At 43.4% G+C, this 14,197-nt stretch overlaps 1 protein-coding gene across 1 annotated transcript in view; it reads right to left on the bottom strand.

Annotated features, from left to right (window-relative positions):
- The window catches only part of LOC128716320 (nephrin-like), a 51,240-nt gene extending 39,494 nt beyond the window's left edge, over positions 1 to 11,746 (bottom strand). The window contains exon 1 of the mRNA XM_053811239.1: positions 11,650 to 11,746. Coding sequence (XP_053667214.1) covers positions 11,650 to 11,746 — 97 coding nt within the window. The remainder of the gene's footprint in view (positions 1 to 11,649) is intronic.
- Positions 11,747 to 14,197: the final 2,451 nt, after the last annotated feature.

Raw genomic sequence — 14,197 nt, 5'->3', positions numbered from 1 at the left:
GATGCTCCACCACCCACTTGGTGCATTTGGGTGGTACTGGTTTATGTGCGGCCTCGGGGTAATCCCCACCGGTACAGTATTATTTCAATAATAATTCATTAACGCTTACGGAAATAAAATTAAAAATAAAATAGAACATCACTCGCGCACGAAAGGGGGAGGGAGGGAGATAGCTCCAGGTTTTGCTGCTGGCAGAAGACGCTGCAACAGCAGCAGTGTAGCATCAATCGATGTGCCTGTATGCCTACGCGCCCGATCCCTTCCACCCACTCTGGAGTGGTGAAATGCGAACAACGCGGTCGTTGGCCGTAATGATAAACAATTCGATTTTATGAAGCATGCCATCGCAGCAGCGTACGCATGGCCAAGAAGGATAACCGATGCACACCATGCGAATGCATTCCCGTATGTGGGCGCGTGCGTATGTATGTGTGTTATTATTTTTGTGAACTATCGAATTTAAATTTTTCACCTTCCCTTGCCCCGAAAACGATACACGCATACTGATTTGCGATGATTTATGCAGTGGTCGATAGTCGCTGGTGGGTGCAGTGTTGATTGTTTGCAACGGTGCGGCAGTTATTGTTTACACGCCCGCGATCGATGCGCCAACAGGAAATATACAAAATTGTGTCGCATGATATATGCCATTTGTGCATTTGAATAAAGCGTTATAAGCAGCGGTTTAACAGACGACCGACGCTTGCGAAGGATGAGAAAATAATCTGACACATTATTGTAGCTTTAAGCTAGTTGATACGCATGCTTCAACTGGACAAAAAACACTAATAAATTAATAGCACCTACTGGTAAATGCTACCGTACAATAAATAATGGGTCAGCTCGTTCATAATAGTAATATTGTTTCTAAAGGTGTAACAAGTTTCTAGGGCCTCATCTTAAGTTTCCTTGCTTTTTGTGATATTTTTAAAAGTTACACCATTCGGTCAGTATGAGAGTTTTGTTTATCAATTGAGGAAGCTTAGTTTATTAAATTTTTTACGGATTTTAAAGTTTTTGTATCTCAAAATACAATCCGGGGCCGCTTCGGTGGTATATTTGTAATTATTTATCGATAGCCCTCAACATAACACATCATAATTATTGATGGGAAATGTGGAACGAGCCTGGTGGAACAGTTCCGCTCCTTACAGCATAAAGTTAAAAAAACTTCGCTCTTCTATTTCTTTCCAATACCGTTCGAAATATCACTCCTTTGAACGGAGCTCTTTTCAAAATACTCATCCTGCTTCCAAGGAGTGAACGGATTCGCTCTGCTCCTTTTTACCGGAGCTTTTCCCATAACTAATCATAACGGCAGACAGTGTTTGCGAAGCATTCGAACACATCAATTCCTCACAAAGGGTGAGGCTTTGTTATGTTTTGTTTTCATTTACAATATTAAATATCTTGTCTTCAAAGAACTTTAACCCGGGTCCGAGATTTGCGGCAATTTGGGTCTAATAGGTAACTGAAAAAAAAAGTATAGTAGGCTATTCCTTCTGCTTGCTTGGCTTTGACAGGTTCTGGTTTTTGTGATTGAAGTAAATTTAATAATGAAAGCAACCTGCAAATGATATCCTTTATGACGATCATCATGCCGAAAGTTGTACAATTGGCTTCTCAGAATTCGGGAACATTGAACAATGTACGAACGATTAGCTGGAACGGAGAGTTCCAATAAAATAATGATTCATTTGAAATCAAATCGATAAATTTGTACATCAAATACATTGACGTTTCGTTTAATTCACAGTAAAAGAGAGGTAGTCAGAATAAACGAACAAAAGATTACATTACGGCTATCCATTATGAAGTTATAAGTAATCTTCATGGAAATCTCGCTGGCATAAACAAAGTCTGTTTAATCCCAGGACAAAAGTGGCATCAGAACAAAAAAAAAAACGAAACTCTCCGAAACGTTTTCCAATAGAGTTAGCAACAAATCCGTTAACAAGTAGCGCAGATCATTAATAACTTGGATAAGCTCTGGGGCGCTCTGGTACACGAAAATGAGCGACACGGCCGCTGCACTTCAAACGGTGTTAGCAGACACAGCAAAAAGACGCAGCTTTTTTTTGTCACACGCAGTACATAGCCATACTTTTGTCCACGTTAGGAAGCTCCGCTGGAGGTACGTGAGTAAGTAACGTTTTTACTTGCCAACAGATTGCGCTGAATGTGGTGCCTTTTCAATTAATACGTCCTTGCCCCGCATCCGGATCGGTACGGTCAACATATTAGTGTGCACTAAATATCTAGTGTCGGGCTCGAAAAGTTGAAACACTTCTGCAGTCCGAAACAGCTGCCCGACACTGCCTGCAGCTTAGTGTCACGCTGCACACCGGGAGAAATGCCCTGCCCGAGATGAGCCGCAACGATCGAAGCAGAGTCACGGTGTGTCTGGGAAGCGAAAAATCAGAGTGATTAATTGTTGCCTCGTAAAAGTCCACCGATGACGGTAGACCGTCGACCGTCCAGTCTCGCCACGTCGAGACCCGGCACTAGTCATAATAACGAGCAGATCATCCGTTGGCAAATTTGAGCGACGCATCCTGTCCGAGACCGGAGACCGGTTGTTCCGTGGTTCGATTTCTATACGTGGTGGCGTGGGGCGCTTATACGGTCGGATAAGCGGAAGTGTCGCACACCAGGGGTTCCGCGGTGACGATAATTTATCATCATCACGTGCCCGGTCAACCATGTATGTGTCTGAGTGTGTGTGTGTGTGCTTCGATCGGAAGTGGTCCCACTTTGTACCGGACGCAGCACGACGGTCCTGACGCTGTGCAGCCCTGCATGTTGCGATTGCGTTTGTGCATCGGATTTTACAACATAATACGGAAGTGAGTGTGTGTGTGTGTGTTTTGGGAAGGGAAAGTGTACGGGATTTTGTCTTTTCGTGTGTTGCATATATATATATCTGTGTGCGAATGTGGTGTGCCGAGCGTTGTTCGGCTGGGCAGACGCATTGTGCGCCATTGTACGTATAGACACCTCATCCAGCAGACCGTGTGGCAAGACTCCGCGGTGAATTGACGGTGCTTCAGCATTAGAGTTTGATGAGCTTGGAACCGTTTTCCGAAACCCGAGAGGCTGCGGTTTCCGTAGTCTGCAGCCCACCCGGGAGTCCACATTAATTATTCTGCGGCCACTGTCATAACTACGGACCATCAATTCCGGCTCACAAAACACCAAGAGCCGTTAGATCCGTTGTAAAAGGATATTCGGTAGAGTGTACCGGTGACGGTGGTGGCACAATGGTGCGGAGAAATGGTTTGATGGGTTTACTGTGGTGGTAATAAAATTTTTAAAGGTTATGTATTTTTTTTTTTCGTTCCTGGACCACCCCTTTTCGGACCGGATAAAAGCGTGTTCTTTGGCACCGTGGTGCAGTTATCAGAAACGCACCAGATCGGCCATCGACCGTAACGAACGAAGTGGAAAATTATGCTGAATGGATTGTCAGGAAAACATATCTCTCTTTGCACCGCTTTCCCCAGAACTCGGTGTCAGAGGAAGAGAAAAATAAACAATTATCGATATGAATTGCTTTGATAGCTGAATGAAGTTAGCAAAATGGAAGGTTTTCTTTCTCGCACAAAGCATTGTGTCCCCAGATGGTTGTGCAAGTGGAATCCAGTCTAGTATAAGCTAAAATATGGATTCACGGGAGTTTTTGCTTCAACGAGAGTCGTACTGCATTTTTTATTACACCTTTATTATACGAGCGGATTATTTGTCAGAGGTATTGTATAACTTTAGGCGCACATAGTACAACGCTTCTATATTTTGAATGTGTTGTAATTCTCGATAATTCCCCATCTTACGTTCATTACTGATTGTGCTCTCATATGGTTATTGCTGACGTACCTTAGCTAAATAATTCAATAAATTCTCCATCATAGTTTTTAATGTGCAAAATTAGGAAAATAAAGAAAGGATATTTCTTTTGGTTTGAACTTCAGATGCTGCACTTTGTTCTGTTCTTCAACATGTATGTTTTCGATATCCTGTTTGATAACCCTTTCTTGCAACAACAGTCACACTGAGAACCTTTTTAATTCTATTTATAATCCGCGAGAGAACCGCGAATCTGGAATTTCCACGTAAGTAAAATTCGGAGGCAAAATCGTTTATACTTGAAGGTTATGAAGTTGACTTCTTTCTTTGTTCGTTCAATATATTCAGTACTTCAGCCGACTATTCTAATTCTACTGTAAAGCTATAGAAATCAACACTCAATTTATTATCCCAATAACTAAGCGAATATTATGCTTTAAAAAACGAATAATCCATTCCCCTTCTTTTGTATAATATTGTTCAATGTGGATACCTATTCTCTTGTGCACCTTTAAATTGTTGCTTGTAATGGGAATTTCCCTTATCTAAGCAAATAAAAAAATAGACGACTGAACAGCTTATCTCCCACAGATCCACTGTACCCTACTCGATATCTCGTTTCTTACCTGTTAGCTTTGTTTTTAGAACCACCCACCGTGTTTACATAAACCTTCGTTCTGTCCGCTTTATCTGGTACTTCCATCGCATCCAGTGGCCTAGTTTAATCGATCCCTACTTTTATTTCATCAATACCGGTCCCTTAATGTCGCCCGGATCGGCAACAGGAAAACGATGGCTTATTTTCACACCCATAAGTCATTAGGCACCCGGAAATAAAAGGAAAAAAAGGCAAAACAAGCAGCGCCCTGCAGTGCGAACAGTTAATTAGCAATTTCCTAACCGCTTGATCCGATGACAATGGAAAAACTAATTCCATTTCCTACACCCTCACACCACGGGACCTCATTAGGCGTGAAATAGAAACTATTTTCAACCATTTTCGTCCTCTGCCACAGACATTTTCCACATCACCCGAAATGCCTTGCGAAAAAGCTGTAGCCGGATGTTTGTGAAGAAGATTGGGCTTTCCACCTGGGTTCGTAACCCCCTTTAATGAAACCTCACCCAAAACGGGACACTATTTGTTTGCTTAAGGTGCTTTGTTTTTTGTTCCGTTTTGGGGGTAATCGATGAAACATTTGTCCGTGATGGCACCGGAAACTATTAAAGCGTTAAGCTGAAATGGTATAATAATCCCACCGACACCCCCTTCTCCTTCGGCTCCTGCTTCCCAACGTAGTACAGTTTGAGGGGAACAAGTTTTTCGGTCGCCAAAAGCAAACACTTTCCGCTTCCCGGCCATAATTGGGTTGGGTTTAATTAATGCTAGAATAAACGATGGGAGTTAATCGACAGGTTTCGAAAAAAAAGGGATGCAAACTACTGGATGAATGCGATGCCTTTCTATTAAGACATTAGTGATGACGATTCCGCTATTGGCCCTGTATGAAAGGACGTCTTCTTGTACGATGCGATTTACTGTAGGGGAATGAGATAACCTGCCAAGTTTGAAAGTTCCAAGAATATATTTTCTCCAACAACCACCTAACGCTGCCCATCCCGTTGAGAATTTATGCATTTCCAAACATCTAAAAATAACGTACACGAAAAAGTTTGACAGCTGATCGATGGATCAGATGGAAGGCTTTGTTCGTTTCGAAAACATTCAATCAGAATTCCCCAAGACTACCCACGTCAATTAGTCGTGGGTGGGATGTAGTGCTATCAAACTGAATAAATGTACAATTTGTTCGATAGCTGAATGCTGGGAAGGAACAGGGAAATTATTAAACGTTAATACAACATCCAACGGTCCTAATGGTATTACAATAAAAACGTGCCATCTTGAATTGTAAGGAAAACGGTCAAAGTAGGTAGGAGTAAAGTAGGCCAAAGCTAATGTCCGATTCGTACATTACTTATATTTATATTTTCTCGGTAGTATTTATACGCTTCATTCGAAACTTCTCAGATATTTTGGTAACACTCGTACAGGAAATGTTCACTCGGTGTGCAAATGTTATCTGAAACACAAACATTAAGAATCAAACAGTCACACACACACACACACATGTATGCGGATCACTCATACGGCAGTAGTTCTTAAGGAAGCCTGCTGGGGAGCCAATTCTTTCGAAACGAAGTGCTTCATTAAAATTTGCCCAGACCCAGATAAAGCAAGCGTAGGCTCCGCATTGGTACAATCTTCAATTCGAGATGGAATGTGTTCTAATTCCGTTGCTTGGGAAGTTTCTCGTGCGGGGTAAGCGTTTCGCGGAGGTGTGTGCAGTATCGGGGTGGCAGATGAAAAATGATGGCTGGGAAAAGTTGCGAAAAGTCATAAGAGCGCAGAGACATTAATTTAGCAGAAGCTTTTAAAAGAAATAGCTAGACGATTGACGGGACGGTTGGTGTTATCTGTGGCCCTGCGGGAGGAGGCAAACGGGAGTGTTGTTGGTGTTGTGTGGTGATTGGGTACGGAAGTGGCCGGAAGAGGCGAGTTCACCTTTTGCAGAGCTTTATCCGGTACTTCGTTTGTTCTGCGGCAACCAAAGGCCCCCGGGGGCAACTGTTTACCTAATGAAGATATCATTCTTAAGCGTGGCGTCACCCGAACGCGTTCTTAGACAGCTTAACAGAGGAAGGAAAGTTGTCTGTGCTCCCGGACTGACGTGTATCCGTGTTGCACTGTGTCGCTGCGGCACAGCACGGCACGATGTCTTTTCAACCTTCAAGCGTGGTAATGAGTTCTGACTCTGGCGAAGATCGTACTGCTTCTGGCAGAAGGTACTACGGAAGGATGAATGTTACCATTGCTCAAAGTTTTGCTCACGCGACGCATCAGCGCAGATATGCCGGTGACCTTCCTGTGTGCGACCCCGGATCCTGGTCACGGCACCATGCGCCAAATGGTACGCACGCGACACCGAAAATCCCGCGACCGAACTTCTCTACCGGTTTTATCCGGTTTTCTTGTCACTGCACCACCGGTTGGTTGGTTAATGGGAAAGTTTGTCATGTACCATTAGGCCGCTTTTCGAGTACGGATTGTAGTGATTTGGGTGAAGGAACTTTGCGTTTCACACACATACATGGATGTGCGATACGGCTTTTACGGTGTCTTTCGGCAACTTTCGATCAAATTTTTGGGTCAAAAGATGTTTTATACATTGGCGCAATGATGTACGGGTGGAGTGATGTTAGCGTTCCCGTTGAAAATGACTTTTGAGAACTCATCCTTCCCCGTTGCATATGTATGTGGAAGCTATTTCAATGTCAATGGTGGTTTGGTATTTGAGGAGAAAAAAAAACACTTCGGAGTCTCAACGCCACTGATATCGATCGCGAACACGCGGAGAAAACATTAACGATGAAAATGATGATGCCGATTAGCATACTACCGCTTCCCGGGAGCATGAATCATGCGGTGGAAGCAGTATGTACGCACGGCCACTGCCACCGGGAAATGGAACATTCGCAGCAAAGGCGAAAGCAGCAAATTTATCGTTCGAAGATGAACGACAAAAAAAAAAAATGATAAAAAACAAGATTGAAATGGGTTTAAAGATTTTCGATCTGCGAGAAGATAACGTGGGATTAACGAAACGAAAAATCGATGGTGCTCCTCAGGGGCTTGCGAATGCTAGGAATGTTTAAATGGGAATGTTTAAAAAATAATTTTTAAATTTCAGTCTAAAAAAGCGACCGGTGTATGAGTCCCTTGATTCCCAGTAACGGTACAGCGTGGGGTTGTATATTAAGTGGTTACGCCTAAAGATATGCAATATATTTCTATGTGGCAGAATAAAACCATTGCGAGTGGTTAGGGAGTTCAAATATTATGGACCTTTAGGGAGCAAAAATGTCAAATGTAGAGAGCAACATTTGCATAGTTTCAGGCGTTACGAATTTGAAACATGAAGGCGATTAATACAGCTAATTGCATAAGAAAATATTAGCTCTAGTGCCCCTTAAACATGTTAAATCGAACAACTTCGTTGTTTGCAATTCGTAGCACCTTTAAGCAGACAACTAAAATCCATTAACATAAACAATGCGCCTCTGTGTTACACTTTCCATGTAACAATTTACTGCATTACCACCATTTTATCCACCAGAATGGTAAACCACATGATAAATGATACGATTGCTTCATCGAGCGCGATGTTATTTAAAAATTGAAGACCATAAACCTTTCCCGCCATGCGGTGCCGAATACCTCGCGGTAGCTCAAAAAGTTGCTTATCGTATGCGAAAATGGAGAAAAAAAAAATCAAACCTCTCCTCGTAAGTGCTTCCCTCACCAAAAAGGTTGACAAATTCCAGCGGAAATGTTGAGATAAATTTATTTATCTTTCACACCCATTATGGTGTAACTCTGGCGTACCCAAACATTGGCACCACATCCCAAGTGTACGCACGAAACGGAATGATATCGTTATTTTGGTAAGGAGTACGGAAGGAGAACATCAGGATTTCTAACCAACCTGCGGTACGACAATTTCCTTTTGCCATCCAACGATCAGCGGAGCTGAGTTCCGGGTGAGGGATATGTCCGACAGGTGGGTAAAACTTTCGCCACAGGCTCGCAACCCATGATTGGAGGTTTGCAGTGCTGAGTGATGAACGTTTTGTCAAACGTTGTCCAAATTAAGAACCAATTAAACAAAAAAATTGATTGCTAAGCTAACGATGACCTTCAGTTTTGTAATGTAAATTGCATAACTGCTGGCGTAGAATAATGATGATGCCGATTTTTGCGGATTTCTTGTCGCCTAGGTTAAACAGTAAGTCATTCATAAAACTCGCACAATGCTCGTATCCTCGAACTGAATTCTCTTACTGTCTCAGCACCAAAAACCCTGGAAACCCATTCTACATCTGCGAGCTAATTCAACGCCCATTTGTGTCGAAAGTTTACATCGGTTTTAAGCCAACGTTCAAGAGTTTAAGCTAACGGTTTCATTTCTTGTCTGACAACGTTGTTCCAGCGGCTGCGAGAAACCGTGTCCCGGGTGGGGACGAGGATGCTTGTATTAAGGTTAATTCTTGTACCCGACCTCAAAAGCTACGCCTAATGGTGGCGAAAAATCAACCGAAACTCATGCCAAATCTTACCCGCTGCTAGTTGCTCGCCCCAGAGACAATGGAGGATTGAGGCAGGATAAGGATTCCGGATCCTGCGCGATCACAGAACGTGTGTAGGAGTAAAATCCGCGTATACTGTGCCAACTTTGGCTGTCGCCTTCCACCCAGTCCCCTGATGCGGTGCGGATGTGATTACAACAAAAGATTAATTCGTTATGTGTGATTTATGCGTAGCGTGCGTATTGTGCTGCTGATATCCGGAATCAACCACCAACGACACCAACCGCCATCTTTCTCGAGCAGCATTCCTTCCTGTTCGGTAACATTTGGCACAAAGAATGCTTCACGAAGGGAATGAGCAGTGCGTGTGTTTGTGGGGAGAGTGACTCTTTGTGAAAGATTTTCCCAGTAAACCACGTGAACTTTGTACCAATGGCAAAAGGAAATGAAATTGGCACGAATGGTGGAATGATGAAATTGCTACCACAACTGGGACATATCTACGGTTGGGGCGGAGCGTGATAGGTGGAGGATATTAAAAGTTTAATTTATCGTGTTACAAAACCCACGATGGATGGTGGATTGAAACGTTGCTGAGCATAACCGTAGGAGTGAGATGGCTTACACCTGAGGGTGTGCAGCTAAACAATACAGCAGCTGTTGAAGTCATTGCTGGGCCATGGAAAAAGTACACCGATTGTGTTGACTTGTTGGATAGATTAGCAAAACATTCACAAAATCCCACCCACACAAACACTCAGACAGTTGAGCCGAGTGACCGGAATCGAATCTAACACACACACACACACAGCAGTGTTGAACTCGCTGCTCAACAGTCTCGTCATCCGTTCAAAACAGCTAACAAGTTCACCTGCGAGAGGTACACAAGGTGAGAGTTTCAAAAGTTTTCCCTTTGGTGATACAAAAAGCCACGGTGGGCGTTCTTTATTTAGTTTTTAAGGATTTTGTTTAGCTGTGTGTGTAGGCCTTGCTGTAGGGAGGATTTCGCATTTGACGTCTAACTCCATCCATCCCGAGGTCAGAAAACTTGCTGATCTCTCACTCGGCAAAGAAATGCGGCTGGAAACGGCTGAAATCGGCTGTGCCGAGGTGGGTGCTCTTAGCCGAATTGGGTAGCAAGCCACCATCGGGGGCCATTGTTGAAAAGTTTCACTTTCCCGATCCGAACCGCGCTGGACGTAAAACCTTGGCCTCAAACAAGTTCTGACGGGTGGCCGAACGGGGTGCAAAACCCCCGAAAACCTCCGACACCGGCACCAGGTGATGTGGCTCCAATATGTAATGGATACACGGCTAACCATCCAAGAACTCAGCTCATCAAGGAGTTCATTAATTTTACCAACTTTATGGTATATAGCATGGGACAGGTTGCCCTTCCAGCTAACCGCTCGCGTTAGTCTCCAGTTTTTTTCCCATCTGGACAGGCATCCAGGCTGGAGCTGGTGTCGGAAAGCTGTGAGCAGGGAAAGGAGCATGCAGCAAACACAAAACCATCGGCTCTGCATTGTGTTTGAGTGCCCCTGCCAGTGCCACTTGAAAAGACATTTTCTAAAGAGCATAATCTCATAATCATTGGCAAGAAGCAGCAACCTGTGTCGCAAACGACGCAGCCCGAGGGGGAAGTGCTGAATTTTTTGACCTTCTGCTTAACGAATGGTCTACTGGCAGTTCAGTTGTTCGCTTGACAGGGGCCACGGAAGCAACCGCTCTGCACCAGCGACGGCTTCACACCAATTAAGCGGTGAGTTCAGGCCCGAAACGCGTGCAGTCGGTGAAGTTTTCATGGCATATTTTCCTAAAGCTCATAGTACTTTTATGTGTGAATGGGAAGAATGGGGAAAAAGAGCAGTGCTGAAAGACGATGAGGCCGTCTTTGAGGGGTGCGTTAAATGTGTGCTTAAGCAGAGACTGTTGGTCTCAAGAAGCGTGTGGAGATCTGTTATTTCCGACACCGCCAGACAAGATTTCCGTTCTGCTACTGCTAAAAAAGCTTTCAGTAGTGTCGTTTTTTAAAGCACCCGCTAGCTTTATGTAGTGTATTTTATTTCATTTTTTACTGCATCACTTTATGAAACACTATGCATCTAATTAACCACGTTATGAAACATGTAGTTTTGTGAATATCCGAATAAAAAAATAACGTCTGCTGTTGATACAGACATTCGTAATAATGGAGGCCACTGATGGCATTTCATTTGCATAACTCTAGGCGTTTTTTTGAAATAGCAAACAAGTTGACGCTGCTAATAAAACAATATGTTCATACTAATTGCATTACTCGAGGCGTTTTGCTGCTAAATGATTCGCTGTATTGCATACATTCGGGCGCCACTGCGATAACATTGCAATATAGATCATTATTTGAATAGACTGTTTTTTCAATTAGTGACGCCTGTAAACAATTACTAATGAATTGAGATAATAGCTGCAATCCATATGATGTAATTTTTTAACGGAAAATTTTAATCCCTAGCACATTATTTAGCCGGCCCTTCCTAAGCAGACCGTGTTAAATCACCAAGCGATACAAACGAGCTCTCATTTCTGGGAAGGGAAATACAATTACTGTCAGGCCAGAGCCATGGTCGGTCAAAAGGTGCTGTTGTGTATACTATGAAATGGCGCATGTTAACTTACCGTGTTTGTCCTTTTCGTGCATCGATTTTCCATCTATTAAATTTATAATTAGCACCAATTTCCACCACAAAACTCGTACGAAACCGTCGGTTTTCATCTTTGCAGATAAATCTGTTGTACGTGAGTGAGTATTTTCGATTTTTTTCTCTTCGTCTACGTTTGCACTACTGTTTGTCGTTAGGTCGCTGGTGAGATGAAGATTGTTGCTTCTTCCCCAAAAACCCAACCCTTGGCACGCACTTTGTCCTTTGATGAATGCAGATCCTTTCCGATATTCTTCTAGCAGGTCGGATTCAGTAACCTTCGAGCGTTTGGCGCACTGACTGATGGGCGAAGCTGATGGCCAGTGATGAATCTGGTCGATGCTCAATTTAATGACGTCTGTGGCGATGATGTTGCTACCGGTGGTCGGATGATGATTCCACGCGTCAACATATCCCACCGGAACCGGTGGTGAGTTTGTTCCATTTTCTCACCATTGAGCCGGGGCGAGTGAAAGATTGCCACGTACGATGGCTTTAATGGGCTGACTGACGTTTTTCCTGGTTTCCGCAAGACTGATGGTTGTGTGGATGCTGCCGACTTGATGCCGGTTACCTGCGAACGATAGCATGACGGTGGACGGTTAGTTTGGAAATGTTACACGGTTAGTATGTATCCTTTCGCAAGGATCTCCACACTCTACACGAACGGGCTTTACTGCCATGAATTTTATCTTCAATTGCCCGGTTTCGGAGCTCGGTGCATCGACGGAATGAACTGCAAAACCTGCAGTCGGAAAAGCCCAATCAACTGACGAGTGTGTGAGTGAGAAAAAGAGAGACAGAGCGATAGATAGAAAGATAGAGAGAGATATTTGAGTGAAGGGGACGAATGACGTCAGCCACTGCACAATTGGGCAAACGGTTCAAGGCGAAGATGCACCGTGCGCAGTATCGCAGCGACTTACGGTTGGATGGATGGTTGGTTGGTGTCGTCTACAAATGGTTTGCAATTCGTGGCTGGAAAAGAATGGTCTGCACTTGAAGCTTGCAGCTGCGAGCAACGGATGGGAATGGATTTTACAACCCGCTTCCTTACATTGTGTGGAATCAACCGTTTGTGCCACATCTAATGGAATGTGTCGCGGTTGAAGTTGTACATTCGCTTTGCAGCAAACGAAATGAAGTGATGCAGCGGCGAGGGCTTTTATTAAAACCGCCACGTGCTTATGGGCTCCCGTGCCTCGTATCGCTACGTACCGCACGTTCGGGCTTCCAGCAAATTTATTCATAACGACGTTTGACAATAGAGCCGAGCGCATCACCAACGATACGAGAATAACTGACTCTTCATATTGGTTGGAAAAGCTGTTGTGTGCAAAACCCGGGAATATGAAGCGTTGCAATGTGCAATGTGCTTTCGTTCTGCTAAGCCTTTGCATAGCACCGTATAGATTACATTTAATTTCAAGCCGCAAAGAATTACCATTTGCATGTTGCTGTAATGTTTTATGTATGGTTATTTTTAATTAAGTTTCGTTTGGGAATTGAAGGGTTTTGTCCATTTACCATTAGTGAATTTTTAAGAAATTTACCATAGCAAATTCTGATTATATGTTGTATAGCCTACCTTGAGGCGTTCTCAGAACAAATAGGCAACTGTTTAAATTTGCAACTTTTTGGAAAACCTTCCTGACCAAGACACTGTTCAAGGTTGGAATTATAGGTTGGAATCTGTTATATTAAAAAGAAATAGAAGTATGTCTTCCGGGATTAAAGTAGTCTTAGCGAGTTAACATTGAATAACTGATTGCATATGTTTAGGCGTAACTTGACGGTTCCTTAGAATAATTAAACGAAATTGATAGATTGCATCAAATTGAAGAAATATTAAAAACAGCTACATTAATAACTGAGTTATTACCACACACACACATACACACACACAAACGTTTCCGGTATCCGATATCGACTCATAGTCAAACAACGCTTATTTTGATGATGCACCTTAATGCAAGAAAAATTGAACTTGTTAATTAAAACAGTGCACTTGAACAAGTTCTGCCCCATAGCTTTGTCTACTTGAGTACTCTTTGGAGCTTCTATTTGCACAATCTAAACGAAATTCGATCGTTACCCGACTCACCCGCCTTTGACTCTAGTTTCCCTTGCCAAAGCCATTATCGTACAGGCTAATTACGGTGTGATGTATCAGCCTTCGCCTTTCACCGAGGCGAAGTCTATCGTCTTTATGTGCCGGTTATGAGAAACCAGAAGACGTGCCTTTCCGCATTCCCTTACCGGCCAACCCGTGTTCCCATAACTTTGGTTGCGGATCTGGTTGCGAATGCCACCTCACAAAGGTATTGATTATTCTTCCACCGTACGGAGCTCGAGGCTGCAGATCGATATTTGCAGGATCTTTGGTAGTAAATATTGGTTGCATAGAGCACCGTTACCATGCTACCAGCATCGAAAGAGCAAAGCATTGCCCTTCCGACAAGGTCAACATGCAAATTCCGGTTTGTACTCTGAGCTTGCCAAGATATGATCGGTTTGCAATAAAT

The sequence above is a fragment of the Anopheles marshallii genome, chromosome 3 (genome assembly GCF_943734725.1).
Source record: "Anopheles marshallii chromosome 3, idAnoMarsDA_429_01, whole genome shotgun sequence".
NCBI classification, from domain to species: domain Eukaryota; kingdom Metazoa; phylum Arthropoda; class Insecta; order Diptera; family Culicidae; genus Anopheles; species Anopheles marshallii.
This window is presented reverse-complemented; position numbering and strand designations above follow the sequence as displayed.